This window comes from Haliaeetus leucocephalus, unplaced genomic scaffold (genome assembly GCF_000737465.1).
Source record: "Haliaeetus leucocephalus isolate CR32 unplaced genomic scaffold, Haliaeetus_leucocephalus-4.0 Scaffold819, whole genome shotgun sequence".
Lineage (NCBI taxonomy): Eukaryota > Metazoa > Chordata > Aves > Accipitriformes > Accipitridae > Haliaeetus > Haliaeetus leucocephalus.
The window spans coordinates 5,045,806-5,072,695 of NW_010973255.1; the positions used below are offsets into that span (position 1 = coordinate 5,045,806).

A 26,890-nucleotide genomic window follows, 5' to 3' on the forward strand; every position below is an offset into this window, starting at 1 on the left:
GAAGTACAACAGTATTAAAAAACCAGAATACATTTGGTAACCCATCTTCAACCACAACAAAAAAAATTCAGAACTTGCTATAATTGTGTTTCACTTCTGGTTTATACATTTCACACATAACTACAAAGAGAATTTCCACTCCTCCATTTGTAATAATAGGCAACTTTATCCCAGAGCAGATGTTGCAACCTTAATCTGGTGTGCTTGAGACACAGACTGCTTATGGTGATGTCTAATCCAAAACGGGAAGAAGAGAAGCTAAATACACCAGCTTAACTTTTATTTTGTGTTTCAAGAGACATTTTACTTTTGCACCATTCTCAACTCATGAGTCTTCAAGGGAATGTTTTTGCACAGATTTCTGATCTGTTACATTCCTTCTATTGCTATTCTGCAGAAGTAGCGTAGCTGCTTTCACAAAGCTCCTGCTCTCCATGAGGTAACATCATCCAACTCAGGAAGGTAAGTATGAGAAAGAACAAGGAATATGGAAAGGTGGAATTAAAGTATGGTGGAGGAGGCACTCAAGGAAAAGAGAAAATGAAGCATGCAGGACAAAGTGAATGGATAAGGGTGCTGCAAGGACTCTTCTACTCTACTGAAGAGAGAATAGGTTGTGAAGCTTTGAAAAGATGCATGGGTGGAGTGAAATGAGGAAGGCAGGAGAGCATAGGCTGAGCTGCTAAGGAAAGGGATGGAAGAGGAAGATGATAGGGACTAGTAAAAAGAACAGCCTCGAGAATAAAGATGGTGTCATGGAAGGAGAGCTGTTACAGATAAAAGATGGAGGCTTCTCCCATAGTTTTGAGCCTCCTGTAACACGGCAGTACAGAGGCACTATCTGAACTATCACTGATGGATAGACATGGTAATTCTAGAACAACACAGCTTCCTCAGGTATTTTATCCTACCTCTGCTCTGGGAAAGAGGCTGACAAATCCAGTGTTGGTAATCAAAACCTTTCACCTGCCACTTAGCAGCTCTGTAAGAGCAGTGGAAATAAAGGTCTCACGCTCAAACCCAGAGATAAAAACAATTAGAACAGTAAAAATGCCTAACACATGGTAATAGTCCATGACATTGTCCATTTTGAACATCTCACTGCTCAACATAACTGCATCCAAGTCACTCTAAAGCTGCTGGTAACAGAAGGGGTACAAAGATTGACATGCTTATGTTTCAAGAAGCTTTGGGTTTGGTTTTTTTTTGTGAAACCCCTTTCTGCAGACCGGTAAGTTCTTACTCAAATGGGTTTACCATGTTCTGAAGGTAATGAACCAGGTTAAGAAACAGGTCCAACTCCTGTAAGCCTTGCTCACCTATCCAGTCCTCCAATGAGCAACAGCACCTACTGACACCAGGATAAGTGGTGTGATTCATGCCAAGTTAATATCCTTAGTATGATACATAAGATGAATTTTTGCACACCCTTATTATAGATATGAAACTCCACCCAAGCTGGAGACATGGACAGTCAATAGGTTCCTTAAAAACTTCTAATAAGCCACTTTTTATTAAAAGAGCTATTAAAATTACATTAAATACTCATGAGTCACACTTGTTCACAAGAAGCCTCAATTTCATTTTCATTCTACTTATCAGACAGCTGAGAGATAAATTTATGCAAGACATCCTTTTAGCTTTCCAAATCTCCTTTGGTGTTTCTATTAGCTGTTAAGTGAAATGTGCCATTTTCCTCTGGTTAGAGAGGTGAGACAGGACACAGCTCATCTTGTAACGTTCCATTTTGGGTGGGTTTGGGGTATGAACAATGCAAGATTCTACGTGCTATGGGGTCAGCATTTCTGCACTGCAAGTTACCTAAAGCATTGCCACGATAGAATACGTGTTCATATAGAAAAGGAATTACATGAACGTTGCCACCAAATTTTTAGGTTAAACTCATTGACAAAGTGTCTCTTCCTGCAAGTAAACGAAGCCAATAACTTTCAAGGTGACCCACAGGTAACAGAGATTAACCAGAGAGAATTGCATTAGCAGTAAGAAACAGAATGGCCCTGTTTTATGTAAAAGATTAAATTCAGATTTATTTTTTAAGAATGAAATTGTTAGGCCTCAGGTCCTGGCAAACTGTTGTGATCTCATATAGAAAATACTATACTCCTGTTTTCAAGTCCACAAGAGGGTGAAAAACACAGTGGTCATAAAATGATAAAGGGAAATGGGTGTTAAAAAAAACCCCAAACCAAAACCAAACAAAAACCAAACAAACCCCAAACCCCACACCCAGAGATCATGAAAAAATTTCAAGAATGCTAGCTTAAGAGTCCATAAGCTTATAGGTAGAGATTTGAAAATTGCTATAATAACCTCTCATGAAAGCTTTCATACTTGAAGCACAGTTCAAGAGCTGCTACTGTGTAACTAGAAACATCCTTTCAAAGGAATCACCTCAAACTACCTCAAAGATAATGATAAAATATTCTTCAGTGCTAGGAGGACCCCAAGATTCAATAGAGAAGATTTAAAGAAGCCATTTATGTCAAAGGCTGAAAGGAAACACAACAGGTAGCTTACGATAAGCCAAACAATCTTAGAGCCAATTGCAATGTCTTGCCCTATACTCCTTTTACTGTGAACAAAGGCCACTATTGACTAATTCTTGTTTTAGAAATATGAATAATTTCAGTCAGAAGAATCTCAATGCATCACTACTAAGAAGAGAAGATCAATTGTTTTTGCACTATTCAGAGAAAACAATAAGTATTTCCTGTCCCATGTAGCATGGACATAGAAGAAAACACAAAGAGCGTTTCCTACCATACTTTGCTATGCTTCCCATGAAAGTGACTTTTGGCAAAATGCCCATCTCCTTAAACTTCATTACGGACCTTAGATTTTTTTATATCACTCTGCTAAAATGCCTTCCTGCTTTCTTCTGCATTCGCTGGCTGAACTATGGTCAGGAAGACATTTCTATTTTTGTAATTTTTAAGAGTATATGAAATGCATTAAAGTTGCAAACCCTCAGGATATTCATGCCCTGCCATTGCTCCAAATGAGGCTATAATGCAATAAATACCTTTTGTATTCCAGGATCTTTCTAGGTTTTCACCAAACTTGTGCAGTTTGTTCTTAAAAGTTAACAGTTTTTAAGTCCTCCTGTCATTTTGTGAAGCTGGACTAAGATATGGTTAACTTCAATTCCTGCCCGTCCCCCCAGTGCTTTCAGGTGTATAAAACACTCTATGAAGAAACTGTTCAACCTTTCTGTTACTTTCTTTTTCAATCCTTTCACTTCACTTTTCTCATTTATTTCATCTTGGAGCTTGCAAAGTTTCAGAGCAACCTATCATAGTGGGAATCAGAGCCTTGACCGTGGCTCACCACTTCTCCTGCAGTACCTATAATGAAAAGGTCAGAACTGCTATTCAAATTCTCCTTCTCTGACCTCATGCCTCATCAAATTGAGCCTGCATTATGGCTAGGGACCATGACAGATTCACAGAAGAGTGTGTCACCAAGTGATGATGTTTCTGGCAATCCATTCTAGCTCTAACTATTAACAGAATTAAAACATTTTTTTAAAAGTGCCTTAAAATAACTAAAGTTGTGCTACATTACTGGGGTTTTTTGGTTATTACTTATTACCATACTTTAAAATACATTATACTATTATGGTGTCCTGATCAATGCAGACAGTTCAGGGCTCACATAAGCAAAAATAGCCTGCTGCTTTGTGGCATTTTTTTTTCCCTTGCAGCCAGAGTGCATCACCTGTTTTTCTTTACTCCGGCTTAGTTTTTTAGTGACCTACTCACTGAACCTTCTAGCATTTCACTCCTCACCCTTGTGAGCAAGCAATGACCAAATTCCCTTCTTCCCTCTTCTTCCACCTGATAAATGCAGTGAGAGGTCCCAGCTCCTGGGGCACCTGCTCCAGACTCTCTTGGATTCCTTATTCTTCCCTCACTGCCCCAGAGCTGAGGCTCCTTCCTTCAGCACTCATCACCTCCTGTGCCTGAAAAGTCTAAGTATCCCAACAAAACCGACAAGAGTGGAAAAAATGACCAGGAAGCTCCAAAGAGCATGTCCAATTGCCCAAAATTTATGTTCACCTTTCTTTCCTCCTAACCTCCTTTACTCCCTTTAGACCACAAATTCGGTAAGAAAAATTCATGGCTACTTAAATTCTGTAATAAGTTTATCTTAGCCAAACTGTAGAACCTGAGAAGAATGTATTTAATTTGTTTTTCTACATTTTTTTTTAACAACATGTGTTCCATACCTAACTACCCCTTGTCATTCAGTCATGGAAAGCTTCCTGAGATATTTCATATTTCCACTTTACCAGAAAAGTCCAAGAGTTGATGCAAATCATGGTGTTTTTCCCTTTCCACTGTTTAAAGAAATTTTGAACATTAACATTTCTTAGCAAATTAGGATGACTGCTACAAGACCTCTACATATTTCAAGAGCAAAGGTGTAAGCTGTCGTGGTTTAACCCCAGCCAGCAACTAGGCACCACGCAGCCGCTCTCTCACTTCCTCCCCACCCAGCGGGATGGGGAACAGAATCAGGAGGAAAAAAACAAAACAGAACACAAAAAAGTAAAATGATTCTTAGCTCAACCCACGAGTTTAATAACTAAAGTAAAATAAAACATAATACTAACAATAATAAAATACAATAATAATAGTAATGAAAAGGAATATAATAAATTTTTTTTTAAAAGCCACAAGAAAAGACAAGTGATGCACAATATAATTGCTCACACCCGCTGACCGATGCCCAAGCAGCGATCTGTCCCTCCCGGCCACCTCCCCCCAGTTTATATACTGAGCATGACGTCCTATGGTATGGAATATCCCTTTGGCTAGTTCGGGTCAGCTGCCCCAGCCGTGCTCCCTCCCAGCTTCTTGTGCCCCTCCTCACTGGCAGAGCAGGGGAAACTGAAAAAGTCTTGATTTAGGATAAGCACTACTTTGCAACAACTAAAACATCAGTGTGTTACCAACATTATTATCACACTAAATCCAAAACACAGCACTGTACCAGCTACTAGGAAGAAAATTAACTCTACCCCAGCTGAAACCAGGACAAAGTTTGCATGTACCACCTGCAATTCAATAGCCACAACAAAACTAATCCACTAAGGCTAAACATAACTCAGTTCAAAGGAAGAAAAACAAAGTTACCAAGTCCCCCAAAATGCTCATCCAGCCTAGGGTTGAGGTAAATTCTAGTCCTGTTGTTAACTTGGGAAGCTACTCAAAAACAAAGAGATCAAGGGAGATAATTTGCCTGCTATTGTCTAGCCTACAAACAAAAAGTTATCCAAACTAGTTACGCAGTCAAAAACAGCAATCAAGAAAAATAAGCTTGAATTTTGCTAGAGGGTCAGCAGCTTGGCTCCTTTTTAGAGTACCATTCCAACGTGAAGTAACCAAAACACATAAAATAATAAAAAAGGAGCCAAAAAACCATTAGGCTGAGATTCATATTCCTACTCCATTCCTAATAAAGCTGTTGAACCCTGTTTAAAATATTTAAATTATTTAACCTGCAAGTGAAGAAGAAAAGATTCACTAACTTTGTAGAGAAGATGCCTACCTGGAAGATGAGACACTACTATTCCCATTGCTACACCAGGAACTGTTTATATATGTGAATAGGGTTGATCACCAGATAAGGTTAAAATGACTACAGAATATTAAATTGCAGAGCACTCTGCTTCGAGATAGGAGATAAGAGTTCAAGTTTCCTCAGGCAGAGGAGAGAACCAAACTTTGATTTTCTACACCGCTGGATCAAACCACCACCTCCTACTACTTTGCACACCATGCCTTTCATTTCTCATACTTTCCCACAGGTGTTCAAAACGAAATACTTAGTTTGGAGCTTCATGAAATAGCATTTTTTTTCAGCCATCACCAACTGACATTATGCCAGTGAAACTAATGCATTGTTCAAGAAACGAGAGCCTGCTCCACGGTGAAGTAACAGCTCTCTGCCTCTGCATTTATATTAACGTTATCTCTGCCATATGTCGGACAATTATTTAAAGTAGAGGCAGGATGGTACAACAAAGGGATGGTTGGCAGTGAGCTACTGACCAGTAGAGCTCGACTTTTCTCCAGACCTCCACACACCACAGGAAAACAGGACAGTTCTCTGAAAGATGCTAGATCAAGAACACTGTAATAGTCCGGCAGAATTTTAAGATACATCTGACTTTTTTTTTTTTTTTAAAGTGTGGTCTAGTGGACTGGACTTTAGACTTGAGCCAGAGCTCACCTAGATTATCCGTCACTCACTGCCCATTCACTGCTTAATTAGCTCTTGTGGCTGGTATTTGTTTACAGCTACACTGGGGGAGACCCAGACTAATGCCGTGGTCTGTTATTAAGTTGTAACTTCCTATAAATTTCGTGCTACTCTCTTGCAAATTGAGTTACAGAGGAGAAATTAGGGAATTACATAGGTAAATATTCATCAGCAGCTGAATCTCAGGGAGGCAAGGCCTAAATAGGGATAATGGTACTAAAATTACCAACCTCAAAGGATGCAACAAAGGCTAATTAATGTTTTTAAAGGGTTTCGAGGGTGGAAAGTGCTACACAAAGGAGAAATAAAACTATTTTGTGAGCTTCTGTGTAGGCTAGCAACTGAAAGCTCCAATTATGTGGCTTTCAACAGTTAACCACATGAATATAATAAAGCTACTCTGATGACCGACTTCCTTCTTACTTCTCATTTGCATGACTTTCAGCACCTCTCATATGCTGCAAAACTTTAAAAGCTCTCTCTTCTGTCAAAATGAACTTGAAATATGGCTTAACCTTTGCTGGGATACCAGAACAAGGAGAAACCTGAACGGGTCTGTGGATGCACCAAGACAGAAAGCTGACTGAAGCCTGAAACGTGTGTCCTGGGAGGTGAAGGGGAGATGGACTTCTTTCAAATACTGTTTAATTTATCAGCCTAGTTTGTCTTTTAAAGGAAGCTTCCAAATTCTGATTTTTCTTTTGCTAGCTTTATTTATCTTCCTAATTTATCTGGATGGCTTATGAGTAAAGCCTTATACAATGAAAAGCTTGTCTATTTTTCCACACCTTCATCCACCGGTTTAATAAGACAGTACTCCTGCAAACACTGCCTTCTTTACATCCTTAAATGAGCCTGGGTACACAACCATACTGCCACTGTTTTCACATAGTGCCTAAACCAAATTATTATAACTATGGTCTTATCAGGGATTTCAACAGCAACAGGCAAGACACAGACATAAAAAAAAAATTACCAGTATGTGTTTCATAAAGAACTTATGAATTCCAAATTTTGCTAATCATTTCAAGTCTTTCTTCTTTAATTAGTTTCTAATCCATGACTGATTTTGTTCATCATGCCCAGCAACACAAGAAATTCACCTCTCTGATAAGGTACTGAAATTGAATCCTTTTGCAAAATATTACCCATCATTTTCATACATGTATTTTTACAGGATTATTGCCTTCCCCAACTCAGTTTGCTTGAACAGCCAAAAAAACCTTGGAGTCAGGGAAAATCTGGATGTAGTAATCCCAAATTACTTTGTTCCCTTATATAAGATACAGCTGCAACCTAAACTGTTGGGGAAAACTTACAAATACAAATCAAGAGGGATATGACACATGGGAGTCAGGAAGAAGGGTTTCCAGCTGATAGCCATTCCTTTTCATTATTTTGTGGAAAACAGATTGATCAATCACCAAAGAAATCACATCTCTTCGAACTGCTTGAGTTCTCCTTCAAACACACAATTCACAGACCATCTTGTTTGAAACAGAGCATTTCTCTGCGTGCTTCAGGCGACACTGCTGAAACAGGAAACCTACACAACACCAAAAGAAGATAAAGCATGGAGAGATCAAAAGAGAGTAGCTGTGCAGCATCAGAACCTACATCATGAAGAGCAGGGCCAAGCTGGAAAAAAAAAAAAAAACCAAAACAAACCAAAACCAAAAAAACAACCCCTTTGAATTTGCAGATGGAGGCCTGCCTTCTGCCTTCCTCTGGGCATCTTTGTTGGAGGAGCGTCCTTCTGCTGCAGAGAAACAGACGTTCCAAAGCACATCCAGATGTGCACAAATACTGGTGATGTGTTTCTCATTCTCATCACAACATGCTCTTGATTTATTCTTGATTAAGACCTGTTTGTTTTCCCTGATGACCTGTAAGGCTGTCATGGTTCTTACAAGTGCGGTTTTTGAATACCTCACTAGCTTCAAGATTTCTGTCTTGAGCAATAGCCTTACTATTCCTTGAGGACCCGTGGTGGTGTTCCTCAACCCAGGGACTTAGAAGAAGTGCAAGCTAGCGCAACAATTAGTTGACCTCTGAAGTTGCTGTCAGCTGTCTTCAGCACACAGAGATGGACTGGAGAGCAGCGGTTGGGGGACGGAAGGAGAGTACACAGAGGCTGCCTGGGGAGTCAAGCTGAAGCGATACACGGACAAAGAGGAGATGTCTAAATACAAGACATTACACCTTCTAGGATCATTCTTCTGTTGGTTTAGTTGCTACCACATTACAAAAGTCTGACACTCTTCTGACGCAGCCAATACACATTGCTGTTCTTCCCAGAGCAATGCCATTCAGCTGGGTATTTTGGAATTCTTCTAGTAAAACGGGAATGGCAAGCTGGGCTGTACGCCACAGAAACTGTTCACCACAGAGTTTGGGGGTTGGTTTGTTTGTTTGTTGGTTTTGTTCTTTCTAGTTTTTTGTTGGATTTTTTTCCTCAGATATGCACCTTCTCAATTGACAATTTAATTTGCTTTCCTTTTTAACAATCGTATCCTTTGCAATGAAATTTACCTAACGGTCCAGATAGCATGATGCTGTACATTTTCATTTTTGCTGTCATTTTTAAATTCAGAGGGGAGAAAGGAAAAAAAAAAAATACACAAAGGGAGCTGAAGTTAGTCAACCAATTCCCCCCTCCCCCCAAAGTCCTCAGGCTCCGATGAGATTAAATCACAGAGTTAATACAAATCTAGTCTGTCAGTTCCAGCAGATACGCACTGCTTCTAGGATAAAAGAACAGCACAGTAAGAATATATTCAACTGATCTTAGGTTCAAAGTAAAAGTCCTGCTGAATGTAAAGGGACAAGAAAATCACTACAGATGATGCCAAAAGATTAAGAATAGCTAGAAATACGTTTATAACACTAAGGAGAATTTCTCCCCTCCACAATTATCCATCAGACTACCAGAAGTGAGTTATCTTTTCTATTTATAACATATTATTTTATTCATAACAGTATTACCAGTTCAGAAAAAATAACAATTACCTTTGACAACCTGTTCTTCCCATCACACTGACATTGCCAAAAATACAAACATTTTCAGAAGACCAGAAGTGTTAAACTGAAGATCCTGCTCCAAAAAGCAAGGACCCTCCGAAAGTATGGAAAAGATAAGGTTACCCAAACCACCATAGCTGTGCAGTCTGCTGAGTCTCCGGCATATAAACTCTTGCCTATAAATAGACAGATTTTGCTTAAGGGATTATTCATAAATGGGCTTCCAACAAAAACAGTGGTGAGACTGCAGGAGATCATTAGCTTACAGAAAGTTAAGAGATTTTTACTTAGTCTGCTAGTACTAAGTGGACTAAGAACTGTTTAAGAACAGTATTCACTTTGCTGTGTATGGAACAAGCCTTGCTTTATTTTCATGCTTAATGCTAGCTCTGTATTTAAATGCCTTTGCTGTCTTGGTGTGTGATACATGAGACACTAAAAATAGCCCATCTGTTCCAGAATTTCCATTGTGTCTACCTTTGAAAAGCTCCACTAACGATGAAAAAATTACTATGTATTAAACTTATGAAGATAAACCCTAAAATGTTGAGAGACTGAGACTGCACACATAGTAAATCTCTATTATATATTTTCTATGTAAATCTACTTTATGCACCTCATATTCAGGCAAAACCTCCTCTATTTCAAGCTATACTGGAGAAAAAAAATAAATAAATAATGCTTGAAAGTCCATGTCTTTCACTGCTACTTTTTCTTTTGTGTGTCTGCCTGATAAGGCCTGGAAACTCTCCAAAATTTAGTAAGTCTTATCTGTGTGTTCTCCAGCTTTTTCTGTGCTGTAGATACCTTTTTAATCCAACTCAGATGTTGTTTATACTTTGGAGGGCCTTTTGCAGCCAGCAAGACAAAACAAAACAGTGGGATCCTGTTCCAGCAAGATATAGAGGTGTCCTCTCAGGACAAAGGTAAAAGCAGCCAGTATTGCATTTGCAAAGCAGAGGTGATCATTTCATGGCAGGGAATAAGCAGTCTATTTTAGGATCCTGAGATTTTAATGTACATAAGAGGCAAAGAATGGCAATGTGGCTAGAGCCAGCTACAGAGCAGGGACAGGAGACTCCACAAAGATGTCCAGCATCCCAACTCCAGCTTCGGTGGCTAACTCCCACAGTGATTTCTTAAATACACATCAATCACTGACTGCAACAGTTCTGGGTATTTTAGTCTCCTTCAGTGAAGGTTGGCTAGTTTTTCAAGTAGTCTTATGATATCACCAGCCAGCAGTACCGTATCAACCAAATATGCCTCCAAAAAGGTTAAAGCCTAATTCCTCTATGACTCAAATTACTCTATTTTTGCCACTTTTCCTCCACTCTGCCTTGCTAGACCCATGCCATTTATACATGATGACATTATCTAGATGGTCAACCCCATTTGTAATCAAACAACTGGTTGCTGAGCATCTTTCAAAACCATGCACAGCCAAGACTTATGAGGACTACATACCTGTTGGACAGCAAGGCAAGAAACTTATGTTGGGTTTACATTCATTTCTATTTTCTGACTTTGCATGTGTATATGTGCAGGTACTGTAAAAACACACGGGATTAGGCAAGTCAATTTGTCAAAAAACATGCACTGTACTTTACCACCATGTATACAGAGAGATTCTGAACACTTCCCTTTTTACACATCAAAATGAATTAAATGAACGAGGGGAAAAAAAGGGTATACTTGTGTGCCTTATAGCCTTCCAGTGGCATTCATTTTAAATTTATGTAATTTACAAGTCAAAAGATTAGTGCAACTTTTCAGTGCCACAACCGTAGCTGTCAGAGTCCATCAGAAAAACCTCAAGCTGTTCTTTGACTTCATCAGCTACAATACAGACCTTGGCAGCAGCAGTTAGCTGGCCACTCTCAGTGATGGACGAGACAGCAGAATGCAGTTTGCTCTTTCACAGCTATATCAATGTCGTCCTGCCCTGCTGACAGGCAAGGCGAACCTGGTTTTGTCAGTGAGCCAGGCAGATATGATCCTGAAGATGCAAAGGAAGCAGATAGGAGCAGTAACAAGGTGCCATCCTCACAGAGTCACTTTGCTGGCTGTAACTGTGTTTTAGCAGATGCCCAGCTCAATATTACCAGTGATACATCCATTATGGGCCTGAAAATCTACTATATCTACTCCAACTGCAGTTTTTCCCTCAGCCAAAAAACCACATGGTGCGCAGGAATAGGCCAAACGCTAGGAAATGTGGGCAACTCCCATGCTGTTCACAAACATTAATGTCCAAACCCAAGCACATTCTCTATTATGAAAACAGAGGCAAAATTCCAAACGCAGAAAGCAGTTATTGTGGTTAGGGACAACTAACAATCCTTGACGGCACTACCATTTGGAAAAACACTCTGTTCAGCTCCATCTGCAGCTACTGTTTTGTTACAAGATATGCTGCTCTCCCAAACAATTTTACCAAGTGATTTTTTAAAAAATTCAACTCCAGAGCAGGATATCTAGACCAAAATGGCCATGGTCTGATAGGAAAGGCTGGAGAGCTGATTAGAAAGTACAATATACAATCAAGATTCAGCACTTGCTCCCAAACAGCTTAAAATTATTTCAAAGTGTACGGAAGCAGCAATAAACAGTTCATATTTCTGTCCTTCCAGTGGACATGCTACAAAGGGCAATCTGGGCGAGCCGGCGCTAAATACATGTTCCTGGCAGAGCTCTGCCAGCTCAGGCACTTCTTTGTTATTACACTGCTCCTCCTGACACAGCCTCTCCGTGCAACTTTTAGAGGATGCTTCCATCCCTGGGGTGACCCACTCTTTCTCTCTGTTCAGATCATTCAGTAAAAGCAGCTCCAAACCTAACTTTGGCCTTTCGTGTTCCTGCTATGTATCATTTATCACTCATACTGCATTTCAGAGGAAGACATCAGAACTGCCATCCAAAAATCAAGCTGCAGTCTCCCAGCTATACCACAGCTGCTGATTGCCTGACCTTTCATGATTATAAAATCTAAAGATCTATCCCAATACCTTTTGCTTTATGAAGTTTTTTGCACACAGCACCTGTAGCTTTGAGATAGCTGTCAACAGAGACTCTCCCCCTTGCCCCCTTATTCCTTATTTAGACCTGACCTCAGTGCAGGGGCTGAGTTTATCCTAGGCTGGTAACCCCTTCTCATGATTCAGTAACCTCCATTCCAGCAAACCCCTGGAAATCTGCACTAGCACTACGTGCATATCAGCTCTGCTCTGTTCTAGCACTTTGCTAAAGAGAGCGAAAAGACAGGGCCAGGGAGCAGAAGTACTGCCCATCCCCAGCTCTGGGGCAACCCCGTTGCTGGGAAGAGAGGGTATATAGACAGCACTGTTCCTCCTCACCCATGCTAGGAGAGCAATGTACAGCAGAGCAAAGCCAGGCTAGACTAACATCCACCAATATTACTGGTGCATAATAATTTTGGGGCTGCATATATTTGCTATCATAGCACATCTGGGATATGCTATGAAGCTGGCATTTCCCCTGGCATTACTGCCCATTCACTATGCCAAAACCTCTGCAAATACACTACCTTTCCTCAAGCTGTAAAGAGAGGAAAACCATCACAACAAACAAGTTGCTATTCTGTGCTGTCTTTCACATTAGTACTTTTGCAGTCACCTCAGCAGCTCTACTGTTTAAACCAACTCCTGTTTCTACAGCAGATTATAAACAGGCATGCCCCTCTACAACACTGAAAATGCATTCTAGTCAACATGGCCATTTCCCACTCCCTGTGTACCTAAGTCAAGCCTGCCTACTTATTAATGAGAGCAAGTTTCAGCTACAGTCAGCGCTGTTTGGGTGCTGTTGTTGTGGAAGTGAGCCAGTATCTATAGTCTCACGTGTTATCAGCAGAATAGCTATCTGATGTCCAGAAACTGTATTAATAGTGGTGACAGACGTAGCAAAAATTGACCACTAATGTCATTTTCAATTGCAATATCTTCTCTCTGAGGTGACAGTTCAAGAAGTCATCACTGGACTACTAGAGTGAGCAAACTCAATATGAGAGCCACTGAAGAGGAATCTCCAGGATGTCTTTTACATAGCCACTTTCTCTGTCTACAGCTTCTCTCAAGCAGAATGAGGTAGTGAATCACTCACTGGCCTGTCTTGGGTTAGCTCACATCTATTTAAACCAGCATGAAGCTCTGCACCTTTGATGTGAGTTAATTAAGCTCACATGGCTTTCCCCAGCCTGGCTTCTGCAGCTTCGGAAGTGAAGGAAGCCAAATTAGGCCCATCTGTCTAAATGGAAGGGAGTCCTCTCCCACCATAAGGCACACTACCCAGCACAAGAGCTGCCTTCCAAGAGCACCAGGAAAGGGGGTTTCATTGCTGCCAACAGCTACCCAGAATACCAGCCATTCCGAGCGTGGGGGTTTTCAGGAGAACCAGGATTCTGTGCGGTCAGCTTCTTCGCAGAAGCCTCAAGGGTCTGTCTACAAACGGATTTCCTGCAATAACCTTTTGTTTAACACTTGGAACTTCTTGGCAGCAACAGATCTGCAAAATACATTTGAATTTTTTTCATTTAAAAATAAAGAAGGAACTAGCAAACTTCAGTGGGGCTGAGGAGATGACTCTCTTTGCCTTGATCCTGCAGCTGTTCATTGTGTAACCGAAGTTCATTGTACGGAGTAGTCCGTACAAGCTCTGGAAGCCTCTCAGTTGCTAAATTGGAATCCCAAGAAGAAAGAAAGTAGCCCTAAGTAATCCACATCATCAGGTACAGCTGCTAGAGAAAGGACACAAACCACTCCCTGCTGCTAGTCAGTGCTAGGATCTGGGGAAGCAAAGGTAGAAGACAATTCTAGAACTTCAGCTCCCAAATTTGTCTTAAAGGATTTGATCTTGCAGAGGAATTGTGGAACTGTGGTCAGATCCCATGCTGGCTCTGTCACAGTGCTGTGCCTCAGTAGAGGTATTAACTATACTTTGGTTACGAATTTCTCTATGTGTTATACAAAAATTACCACCACAGCAAAACCACAAGTGACAAAAAAAAATTAATTCCTTCAATAACCTGTTTTTCTGCAAGACAAGACTTGAAGGAAATATCTGTAAGACTGTATGTAAAAGTGTACGATACTGTTGGGAAACACAAACTTAACACTGAAGAGCTAACAAAGCAGACAAAGTTTTTTTCTCTGTCACAGGTGATCTGTATGAATATTATGAAAACTAACAAAGGAGTTTACAATGCAAAAAGCACAGCAATCAGTAATACATACCCTAAGCAGAGACAAACATTTACTGATGTTACAGGACAGTAAGGAAATTGTCCAACAAGTGAAAACACATGATGTTTTTGTGATAGGCCTCCTAAGAGGTTCCTTCTTAAACCTAACAAAAATGAGGTATGGTGATGACCTGCATATAGATTAGTTTCAGCTACAGTGGGACTCCCCAGGGAGTCTACACAACTGAATGGCTGAAAAACTGGCTAGCTGGGCTTTAAGAATAGCATTTAATGTGCCATACTTGGAGGTCAGTTACAAGCAAAGTAGTGCAGGGGCCTATCCTGTTAGATACCTGAGGAGGAAACAGAAAGCACCCCTGTGAGGTAACAGATAATGCCCACCTCAGGCTGCAGTCAATACGCTTGAGGGCAGGGCTGCCATTCAGAGTGGCCTGGCAGGAACCTCATGAAATTCAACTCAGACAAATGCAAAGTCTTGCTCCTGAGGAGGAGCGAGCCCATGCACTGGCACAGGCTGGGGACCGACTGGCTGGGCCAACCTGCTCTGCAGAAAAGGCCTGGGGGGCAGTAGCCTTAGCACGAGCCAGCAGCACCCCACACCGTGTCAGCAGGAGGGTAGCTAGGAGATCAAGAGAAGCGATTCTTCCCCCTTCCCTGGCATCTGTCAGGCCATTCTTGGACCACTACTTCTGGCTCTGCAGTCCTGCGTGCTAGGCAGGCATTGATAAACTTGAATAAGTCCAGGGGAGGGCCACCAAGGTGCTCAAGGACTTGAGCCCTTGCCCTGCAAGAAGAGATGGGAGATTCAGCTTGGAGAAAAGACAGCTTTGAAAGGACCTACTGGCAGCCTGCTGGTACCTATGGGGAGGTTATCAAAAGATGGAGCCTGGCTCTTCACAGTGGTGCATGGCATGAGAATGAGAGACAATGGGTATAAATTGCCATGGGAGGCATCTCAGAGTATCAGGAAAAAAAGAAAAGTTCGCTATGAAGACAGTGAAGCAGTCTAACAGGTTGCTCGGAGAGGCTGCAAAGCCTCCATCCTTGGAGGTCTTCAAACCCAATCAGATAAAGCCCTGAGCAATCTGGTTTGAATTCAATGTTGACACTGCTTTCAGCCAAAGGTTGGATTAGAGACCTCCTGAGGTCCCCTCCAGCCTGAAGGACTCAGTGATTCAATGTCCCCGGCTACAGGTTCTGTAACACGTAATAATGGAAAAGGGTTCACAAAATTGAAGACTGCTTACATTTGGGAGCCTGAAACCAGCGTTTGCACCTTGGAGTGCAAAAGACAGCACACAGTTTCGTTGTGCTCATGCTGGGAGCGTTTTGTAGCAAGGAAACAATGCTTTTGTCAGACACTATCTTGCCTCCAAGAGTTGAGGTTTGCAAGCAAGTGCACGCAAGTAAAAAGTACTCTAATTAAAGAGGAACTAAGAAATGCAGACTCCAAGGCTTAATGAATCATAACAAATAACTAGAAAAAAAACTAATCCTGCTAACTTCCAAGTGGTTAATTGAGTTGGCTGAAACGTTTGTGTGCGTGAACACAATCACATACAGTTATTTCCCTGGGTAGAACTCTTCAAGCTGAAATACTGATTCTTCATCTGGGACATGAATGGCAATCATTTGTTAATAAAGTCATAACTTCTCTACATACCATATCAAGGTCTTGGGAAACCCTCCGTTTGCGCAGCTCTTCCATCCTCTCACACACATCCGTGAAGCAGGTGTTGTAGTAGTCTGCATACTGCTGTGCCAGGTCATCAATATTTCCCAGTGACCCATCCTATGGTGGAGACAAAGTAAAAAGAAAAGAGGTTAGTCAGTTTTAAAATTCTAATTTAAAGGTAACACCACAACTCTGAGGGAGACCCCCTCCCTGCAGCACACCCAGCACACAGCTGTTGGTTCATCCTCTCAATCCCTAGCCCCAAGCATGCTAACACTCAAGAAAAGTTGAGAACTGCAGTACCACAGTAGCTCCTCAGAAACAGGTGGGACCTTGCTAATTCCTACACAGAGAGAGAAGACAGAGACAGCAACGCACAGCAGTGGAACAACATATCCCCGGGCACTATCTGCCTCAATTCCCTCCCACCTACATACATTCATATTCCATCTGGTTCTCCCAAGCAGCTGCCCACTCATCCAATAACCAGTCATTACATACGTTTCACTGACCTTATTTACTTGGGAGTAGTCCTGCTTTCCTTGACAATGACTAACAGCTATTTAAAACATTAAACTTCTTGCTTATAAGCACAATCAGCCAGACTGCAAACAATTCCAGCCAAATGACTTTAACAGGCCAGTTTATGCCACCCACAAAGACACTCTGCCAGTTGCTCTTTTAAGATATACTGGAGGAGGAAACATGGTTTGCTCAGCCCCAGATGTCTGCTTTGCTAGGCAGGATTGCTACCCTGTTAATGAAATGGCTATAGCCAGGAATCTAATTGTAATCATTTGTTAATTACAGTCAAAATTCATATTTTTAAAATGACAGATAAATAAGGAAAAAACCAAACCAAACCAAAAAACAGGCTGGATTTTAAGTGACATGAGAAACCCTTCTAAACTTCAGATATGTACGCCATAGAGGGCTGGGCAAGGGGGTGGGCAGGGTGAATTAACAATTTCTTTGGTAAAATATGCACGCACTTAAAATAGGTCCAAAAGATGGGATTGAGTAATTTTGTTTCTTTGTCTAATTTATGAAAGAGCATATATGTTATTGTATACATTCCTTAAAGGGCGAAAATCTACACTTTGTGCATTTTCTGAGAGAAGAACAAGAATACACTGCAGTGTTATTTCATTGTTGCTGTGAATAGATGCAACAGATAAATACAAAATTATTTAGAATATTAAGAAAAAACTAAGCAATCAAGGAATCATTTAAAAATAATTGTGCTAATAATATACATAAGTTGCAATGCAAAATTTTAGCATACAAGTTAGGAAGAAATCTTTTAAATTAGAAACCACACATTACTGAAGCTCTTGCCATTTGGAAATAAGCATGTGGTCCTGCTTATTTCTTGACTATGCTGAAGAGGCAGATCTGTTCTAATGAAGTATCACTTCCACAGAATCAGAAAAAACATTCCAGTTTAAATCGGAGCGAAAGCCTATTAAACCACAGACTCTGTGAAACACACTCTCTGCTTTTTTAAAGTGCAATTCCAAATGCGCAACAGGTATCTCAAATTCCCCAGGGAAGTTTTGTAGAGCTCACATTCCCAAAATTGAGAACAGCTTGCAGTTTCTTGAAACTACTGTGTACAGTACAGGTGGAAAACAATTTGCATGTCTCTTGTTGTAGCAGCAGAAGCGAAATAACTAAAGTAAATACATCGATACACACACCCTCTGCTATATATACACACCTAGGTACTTCCTCTCTCAACCTGCCAAAGATCTCAAACAGGAGACGTTTCAAACGTTAAAAGACTGAGTCCCTTAGTGCAAATACACTCCTGGGAGCTTCAAACTTTCCAGAGCTAAAACTACTTTCCACACCGCTAAGCAAGTGCATAGTTTACAAGGACAAGACGACAGCATCTTTGAGAGTGTGACAGTGCTACCCTGCCTTTCTACCGGAGCAGCAGCTCTACCCGTTCAGCAGGCAGCGAGCACATGCCTTCCTCCAGCCACCTCCTTGCCATCTATTGCTTCCCAACAAGCTGGGGAAGAAACTTGGACTCTCCACCTGTACCGCAAGCTCCACACATCTGCTTGTGCAACTGGACGCTCCTGCGGTGGCTGAGGGCACGCTTGCTGATCGCACACGCACAACCAGCTGCTTTCGCAAGGTTTGCGCGCTTGGTGGGGATAACGACTGCTGCAGTGCTGGGGAGAAAAATGAACACCAAACAGAAAAAGCAACCCCAAAACTTAACCAAAACTTAATCTTCATTTGCTCGCTGTTGCAGGCAGTAAGAAAACCTGTATGGCTTCCAAAGAGACGACGTGACATCTGAATCCCAGTCACTCCATCATAACAAACACCCCTCTCCAAGGGTTACCAGAAATTCCCACTTTGGAGTATCTTCCTGAGCCAGACTTTGTTTATTCCTTGATAAGCTTTGCTAGTTAAGAGTACAGGAGCTGGAAACAGTAATGATAGAAGGGCAAGATGGGAAACCATCATTTTATTTGAACAATATGAATCAGTCTATTTACTTTATCAGTCCATCTCCTCTCTCAATTCTGGAAACCGTTAAATTTCATATAGTACACCTGCTTGGAAACAGGAGTGACTCCAAATACTGTGAAATACTCCAAAGCCAAACACATCAAGTGAACATCAGCTTAGCTGAGAGCCGGGTGGAGCCGAGGTGAGGATCACAGCATGCTCCAGAGCTCCTCCGTGCACCCTCCCGGACCTCCTCGGGTCCACGGTCACAGACCGCTCGCAGGATAGCAATGGTGCTGCACAACAGATCAAAGCTGAACAAGTGCTCATTTTTCACTTATGTTGGCGTGCCGTTCACTGCGCTTTTCTTAAAGGTGGTCTCTACAAGGCTGAAGGCCTGTGACTGTCCCCTAGAGCAAAATTAGCTCGATTGCAGCACCCCAGTTAAAGCCCACAGAACGTGGGTGGCCCCACCGCTAGCAAGCACGTGGCTGCAAAGAAAGGTCTATTCACAAGCGTCCCAGTCCGCCAGTGCCGCACCGTCCAGAGACGTCGAGCTGCAGGCACCAGCCTGCCGGGCTGACAGAAGGGATCGCTGTCAATGCTCGGGACTCACGCTGGGGGCTGTGCTCCAAATACGGCTCACACCCGCCCTCGGGGAAGAGTGAAAGCAAGCCTGACATCCAAAAATAGGTGAAGGAACAGAAAAAACACAAGATCCTAGAGATGAGAATTGATAACTGAAACATATACTCATTGCAACTCTGCCATACACTTTTGCTGGGTTACCAGGCCAAGGGCGGGTAGCTTGACGAGTTGGCCACTCCACAAAAGCAGCACACAACCTCCTAACTACATGCGGACAGCTTGGGGTTTGAAGTCTCTAGCTTCAAAAAATGAGAACAAAAATACAAATATTTGCATTTACATCTCAGCTTGCCAGGAAGTTGCAGTGGAAGATGCCGACTAGATCATTTGTCTCTGTGGCAAAGAGCTGCTTTTATGAATTTATGCGTATGGGTGTCCAGAAAGCACTGCTTTTGTCAAAAGAAACACAGATACACAAATCAAGCCAAGCCAAAGATAGCAAGTATTTCACACCCCACAGCATCCTCTCATGTTACATGTAAGGAAATAACGTCATAACTTAACAAAGGATCATATATCTGATTGATATTACCCAAATTTTATCCCTACATATAGTTATCTCCATCCTCCTCCTTTATTCTTCAAGTACTATTAAAAACATGGCAAAACTAAAAAAGAGAAGATGCTTCATTTTTCTACCACACTGATAACGGCCAAGACAACCTACTTGAGGTATCAACAAACAGCAAGTACAACTAATCAGAAGATGAATTTTGAACTATGGCATTTTGTCTATTCATTATATTGACCCTCCAGCTTCTCCAAACAGTTCTAAACTGTCTCACACAAAATCACCACCAGCGTGCTTTGTATTTCTATTTTGTTTTCAAGTTGAGTATTTTAAAAATATTCATATGCAAAACAGTAGCTCCAGCTTGAAAAGTCATTCATTCTCTTACAAAGAGAGTCAAAGGAATTGTCCAAAATGTTTTTAAAAATCCCTAGCATTATTAAAAACCCAGAACAATAAAAGCATTCATAACTAATAATATTTTAAATACATTTCACTCTGATGTATAAAGAATAAGAGCCAATGTTAATTTTCTTAAGTTCCTTTTACTTCTTGCTTTCATATGCTAGCCAAAACCTAGAGGATTTTTAAGATAATAGAAATAAAAGTCTAAACCCATCAGTTTGGTCACTCCTCTTCTTCCTTATTAATGGCTCTACATTGTGGGCTTGATTCCAATACTACAACAGGGTCTAAACAAACATGGACTGCCATCTTAGTTTCACAGGTAGGAAAAAGCATACAGCTATTTGATACCAAAAATAATAAGCCACTGCAATTCATAATAAGCCTTATGTGCCACTATGTCCCATTTTGACAGACAGGCCCGTATTTGAAACGGCTTATCTGAGCGATGAATAAAGACACACCTTTCAAATTTATTCTTACTGATATATCTGTAATTCAGTAGCCACTGATGTACTCGTAACTGCTTTAGTTTAGTAAGGTTTTTAAAACCAAGACCTCACAATAAACTCTCTCATTTTGTTACAAATTTAACAGTTAAGCAAAGCCCTACCATGAAGACTGCTTTGCACCAATTGTGTTTATTGCCATACAAACTGCAATGTTCCAGCTATGTAGTCCCACAGATCTTCTCTGGTGGAAAAAATCTGTAAGCAACACAAATATCGAGCAGAAATACCATTCCTGAAATGCTTTAATTTATTTGTAAAAAGTTACAACATGTTTCTCCTTAGACTTCACTACTGCCTGAGACCTTTCCATAAAAAAGTCTGATAGCCAGGAAAGTAAACAACCCACTAGTTTTAAAGGGTTAAACATAACATGAAGATTTAATAAAATATTCTAATGAAAACAGAAGTTATCTCGCATTTTTATTTTTGGTTGTTACATATGCTCCTAAATTTCCATCCTATAGTGTATGCATGCAACATTTTTTGGCATCATAAAACACAGAGTAAATGATGAATTGCCCTGGAATTCCCAGAGAATTAGTTCTGATATGCATGTGAATACCAAAGGAATCCGTTGGGATTCCTGTTAATGGAGTGACTACAAAGAAAAGTTGGACCGATTTGACACTTATTATAAAGTTAGGATTTCTCGGTCACTGCACATCAGTTGGTTTAACGCGCTGGCATAATCCTTTGTATTTGACATCTGAAAGTGTAAAGGAGAAAAACGTTTTGTCAGAGATCTCTGCTGGCAATAAAATTAAATAAAAATACATTCACATTTTAATAATAGTAATAAAATAAAACCACCATTAGCTAAGGAGGAATAACGAACTTTGCTAAGAAACACATACATTTCATGAACCTGCATCTGAACCTAAATACTGGGCACTGGCACAGCATACATACTTTCTGCATAAATTTCCATGCAGAATAAGAGTTTTAGAAAAAGCCACCAAAGATACAACTATTTGAGTTTGTACATTCCTATCTCAGATTCTAAAAAATGTATTACAAAACTGCATACTCCAGCATATCCTCCTCCTCCTATTTCAGCAGATGTTAGGAATGTCAGGGAAGAGGTCTTGATTATCAGATATATGTGCTCACCCTCCATGACACTGAGTAAAATTCACGGAACTGCATGAATCTCAAAAATGTAAAAAAGATGTGCACGCTACAAGACCATTTGGTCAGCAAGACAGACGGGTCTCCATCTGCACACAGCAATGCAGACTACAGCATACAATGCAACTATACAAGTTCCTGACTTAAAAACCACTCCAGCTATGGCCACAGCACTTGCATAAACTGGGAGGTTAGGAACAGGTCAGAAACTGGGAGAAAAAAAAAAAATCTGACTTTCTCCTATTAAAGTATAAATGTATGTGGAAAGGGCACAGACAAAGGGAAGGTGCTCTTTCACAACGCTTTGCAATCATGCCCTGGCAAAGGCGTGTTTTTGACCTTCACAGACCAAGATGAGAAAAATCCATTTCCATGCCTGAAACACAGGACTACTGTGTGGAGAGTCACTGTAAACATTAGCAGCTTATTTCTGGCAGTTGGATCTTAACAGGGACGCCTACCAAAAATTTGTGGAACATGACCCTGCATTTCAATAATACCTTTGGTTTGGATAGCTGTAAGAAGTATGTAAATGAAAGCCAGAACATGGGCCAGAGCAAACAGGTTTTTTGGGGGAGAGGAGAGGGGTAAGAGGGAGAAGGGACCAAAAAAGCGGTGAAATGAGAACATCTGCTGAAGGGAAACATTTTTGTGCCAAATAAACACACGGTTTTCAACAGGACTTCATCTACATACCACATATCCTATGAGATGTTTAAAGTTAAGAACAACTAGCTTACCTAGAAAGCAAGGGATGCTCAGATTTTCATGGGACAACTGAATAAGATACCAGTCCTTTTTAGATATTTTTCTTAATGCAGGCTCACAGAAGCTCAACAAACTTGTGCATCCTTCCCTAGGCAACCTTGGACTGGCAGTGTACCTCCCTGCACTGCAAAATATACTAATGCATGAATTCAGGCTACAGGTGATTAATCTGAGACACACACTGTATTTCATGTTCCTCCACAGTTCTTTCTAAGGAGGCAGATTTAAATCATATCCAAATCTTCTCAAAACAGAAGAGTTAAACCTGTGTGCACCTTTCTGGCTAGGGCTTGTGTCTCAGTTTGCTACAGTAACACAGGCTTGTACCATGAGGACAGGCAGCTGTAGGAAAACCTGCAGAGCTTCAGCATAATTTTATCTGTTACACATTTCTGACCCTCTTACCTGTCCCTTGCTAGCAATGTATTTCTGCCAGGAATAAGGCTGATGTTTTGCCTTCTGGCTTAGCTTCAAAATGGTTGCCATTAAAAATAAACCCAACAAGCTGCTAGAGAAACGTTCCCTTCTTTTCCTAGGGCTCGGAAAGGACAATCTTCCATTCAGCAGAACTAACAATTCTGCTATCCATGAAGTGACAGGTTCAAAGACTGTCTTGACAGTCAGCAGGGTCAGAAATGTGAATGAGAGAGAAGCGCGAGGCCATGCAGTCCAGCGCTTGCCTTGATATTCAGGGGAAGGCATAAAATACTCAGTGTCGAAGTCATGACATTTTTATATTGAGAACAGCTATTTTAGAGGATGCTGAAGGGTTGTCATGGTTCCTTTGACCTCTCTATAGCAGGACTGCGAGAACAAAGAGAACATACAGATCAGACCGATTCAATAGAAGACTTTCCATTAATTTTTATGGCATCTGAGGGTTGAGTCATTAAGCTATGCGGCTTTACAGACAGAGTTACAAAAATAGATCTAATAAAACTGTGTCAAGCTCTCTGCAGCACAGTTAAAACAGTTCTAGATTCTGTACAATAAGCAGAATGCACAATGGTAGTTTGATATAAAAGCTTTTGCAGCAGTTATCTGAAATAACCGATACAGCCCACTGAGTTCAGAGCACAGTCACCCTAGACCCAGAACTTTATATTAAAACTACAGAGCTATGTAAGCTTTTTCTAATATATATATGAAACATTGCCCTGTCTTTATATCAAAACAAACTATTCCCCTTTTCAAAATTGTGCAAATGAAGTGTTTCCTTCACCATCAGCACCATAATCCTTTTCCCCTTCACTTTTCACTGTAAAGCCCTGAAGTCTTTGCCAAGAAGATATAACAAAGCATCTCTGGAAAAGCGTTCTCAATGTGATTTACGTTTTCCCCCTCTGTAAATTAAAATCAATTTGAAAGCATGCTACTGGGATCCCTCTCTCTGGCATGCAACCAAGGAAGTCCTCTATGTAAAAAATAAAAATATGTGTGTGTATATATATGCATGCTAACGAAAAAGTTGTACCTATGCAGATGTACATTCCAACATACTTAAAAAGTAGGTATTTATCACAAGTAGAACCAGCTCCTTCACATGCTCATTATCTTGACAGACAAGATTACATGCAAATTTATTCATGAAAAGTTACTTCAAAGCACCCTTACTGTCCAGCTTGCCTAATAACAGCATATTATCTTCTATCCTCCTTTCCCCAAGGTGATCTCCACTAAGCTCATCAAAATGTAACTCAAAACTCTTGTCTGCTCTGATACCTGCCAGGCCACCATTACCCACCAGGCTGGTCAGCAGTCAGGCACAGGTTATCATTACCAGCTTGTAAAGCAGAATAAGTTAACAACTCCTTAAGCCGTGTAATAGCTGCACCTGACATCACCTCTCATTAGTTTTGTTTCCCTTGCTCTTACTGCCTCCTTCTTTTGCACACTGTGTTTGCTGAGGCTTTTTCCTCAAATTGAGTGGAAATGTGCCTTTTCATGCACACCAGCTGCAGTGGGCTTCTATCCTGACACTTGGCGCAGAAACAAATGGCAAGACTTAAGCAATGAACATATATGTGATTAAAGCACCATTAAGGAGATGGAGACATATTTGTTTCAGAATCAGGAAGTTTAGCATATGTTATGGGGTGGCTTCATGTTTAAGTTAGAATCTAATGAAATAGATATGCAAAACCCAAACATCTTAAGTAGATGAAGTAAATCTTTATCTCGGTGAGCTGGACATATCAACTGCAATAGCGAAGGAGTTCTCATTAAAATTTGTATCTTTTCTTTATACTTAGTAGTAACACAGTAGGACAAAAACAAATCTTCTGTGACATTTGGGTCTACATAACTTGGGTGTGAGCAAATCGTTAAAACAGTAGCCTGAAAAAAAACTAAACAGAAAACATGTAAAGACAAAAAAAAAGGGGGGGGGGGGATATTTAAAGTCAAAACAAACTGAGAAGGCAACATTATCTCAGGACAACTGCGTAAGCTCAGCAAGTCTGGTTTACAGTGTTTCCCAAGGTCTTAAAGTCACATGGTAGATTCAGAGAAAGCAAACTTTGGTCATGTTTATGTCCAAGTTTTACTACAAAAAGCATAGTCAAAACTGATTTCTACTTCATACCAGTAATCACTATGGGGCATTCCCTTATAGATAGATGTATTGGTGAAACACAATAAAACAGTAAAACGCCCTAATCTAAGTCACTGAGATCCTATCTAACAATAGTCCACTGTATGAAATAATGGTGTCATTTTCAACTGAGGGGAAAAAAAAAAGTCAGAAACTACCATAAAGGGTTTCACTATAAACATACTCCTAGGAGTATGCTGAGAAGTATTTGAAGCGTGATTTTATTTTAGGAATAGGAAATTATTTCTCTACTGTTTTTGCAACTCTATTTATCTGTAAATCAACGTCCATTCACGAACAACATCCAGAATATTAATACTATCTACTGGTACACTAATATTCTGCTCCTATATGGGATTTTATTCTAACCTAATCCTTTTATCCTATAAATGAAGTATCTTATCAACATCATAAAAAAAGCATAAAAAAAGAAAGCACTTACTACACTTTGGATTTGTGAATCTCTATTGCATCAACACATGGCAGTAAAACCTTCATAGTACCCTATACCTTACATATTTACTGCTCAAATTAATTCTTGCCTGAGACACAACATACGCTGGTTCCTAACAGGTACATGCATAAGGGGCATAACAATAATATCAAATATAATCGTCACCATGCTACCCAAGGCAAGACAATTGGTTGTTTACTAAAATAGTTCTTTATCCAATTTGGGGGTCCTTAAATAGCTTCTCCAAATAAAATGCACTAAATTTGTTTTGGCCCATGGAATGTCCCCGCTCCTGACACTAAGAAGCTCTTACAATCTGTAGTTTCTTTGTGGAAGAAATGGTATTTCATTCTGCCTTGTGCTAGGTGCTGTATAAAAACCGCAGTGACAGTGACAAGTACCTACTCTGACTTTTGCTCCTCTCTTCCATTTTTCCAAATGTCACGGTAGTAGAGAATAACCATCTCTATCTTAAACTTTTCACCAGGACAGTTTGGCACAAGCAGGACATACCTTGCCCAGAAAAAAGAAAGTTCACTCAAAAACCCCTTCTTATCCTTCTTTCTGTTCCCCCTGCCCCTTTCCCTTGCTTCTTCAGTGCACCACTGTGTGCTCCTTGCCCCTTTATTTCTACTTCTCTGGGTTTGGGGTTCCCTCCCCAGCCTTTTCGAGAGGCAGGACTGAGATCCTGACCGGGTCTCCTGCCTGGCCCTCCCAAAGGACCACAACTTCCCCCAGCCCACTGAAACCTGGTGGTACTGGTTTCGGGGATGCACCAATAAAGGAGGAGAGCCCTCCGTGCCTTCCCTAATTTCTCACCACCTCAAGCAGCCAAACCATGCACTGGACCTTCCCCCCCCAGCTACAATTACTGGAGAGTGGAAGAGAAAGCCCAGCCCTCTCCCGCTCCGCTGGGAAGCCAGTGCCCAGGAAAGCCCAGTGGGGATGCGGTCGCCCCAGGTTTCTTCTGCCTGGACAAGCCTATCGCCTCACCTGCACTTACATGGCAAGAACTACAGGGCAGCACTGCGCCTTTATTCATGCGGCACCCAGCTCAGCGATGAGCATTCCAATGTTTAGAAATGCTACTACGCTATTACAAAGTTGGGTGTGACAGTAAGCACAATTACTTATTCCTCCCTGCGCCATTTAAGAGGCTTACTTCCAAGAGACAGGCACTCTCCTGCTACCCATGTG

The 26,890-nt window shown here is 40.9% G+C and overlaps 1 protein-coding gene across 2 annotated transcripts in view; it reads right to left on the reverse strand.

The window, feature by feature from the left end:
* Positions 1-16,316, reverse strand: part of SASH1 (SAM and SH3 domain containing 1) — a 103,013-nt gene extending 86,697 nt beyond the window's left edge. For both annotated transcript variants that reach the window (XM_010581927.1, XM_010581925.1), the window contains exon 1: positions 16,194-16,316. In XM_010581927.1, coding sequence (XP_010580229.1) covers positions 16,194-16,238 — 45 coding nt within the window. In that variant the 5' untranslated portion in view covers positions 16,239-16,316. The remainder of the gene's footprint in view (positions 1-16,193) is intronic.
* Between the last annotated feature and the right edge of the window lie 10,574 nt (positions 16,317-26,890).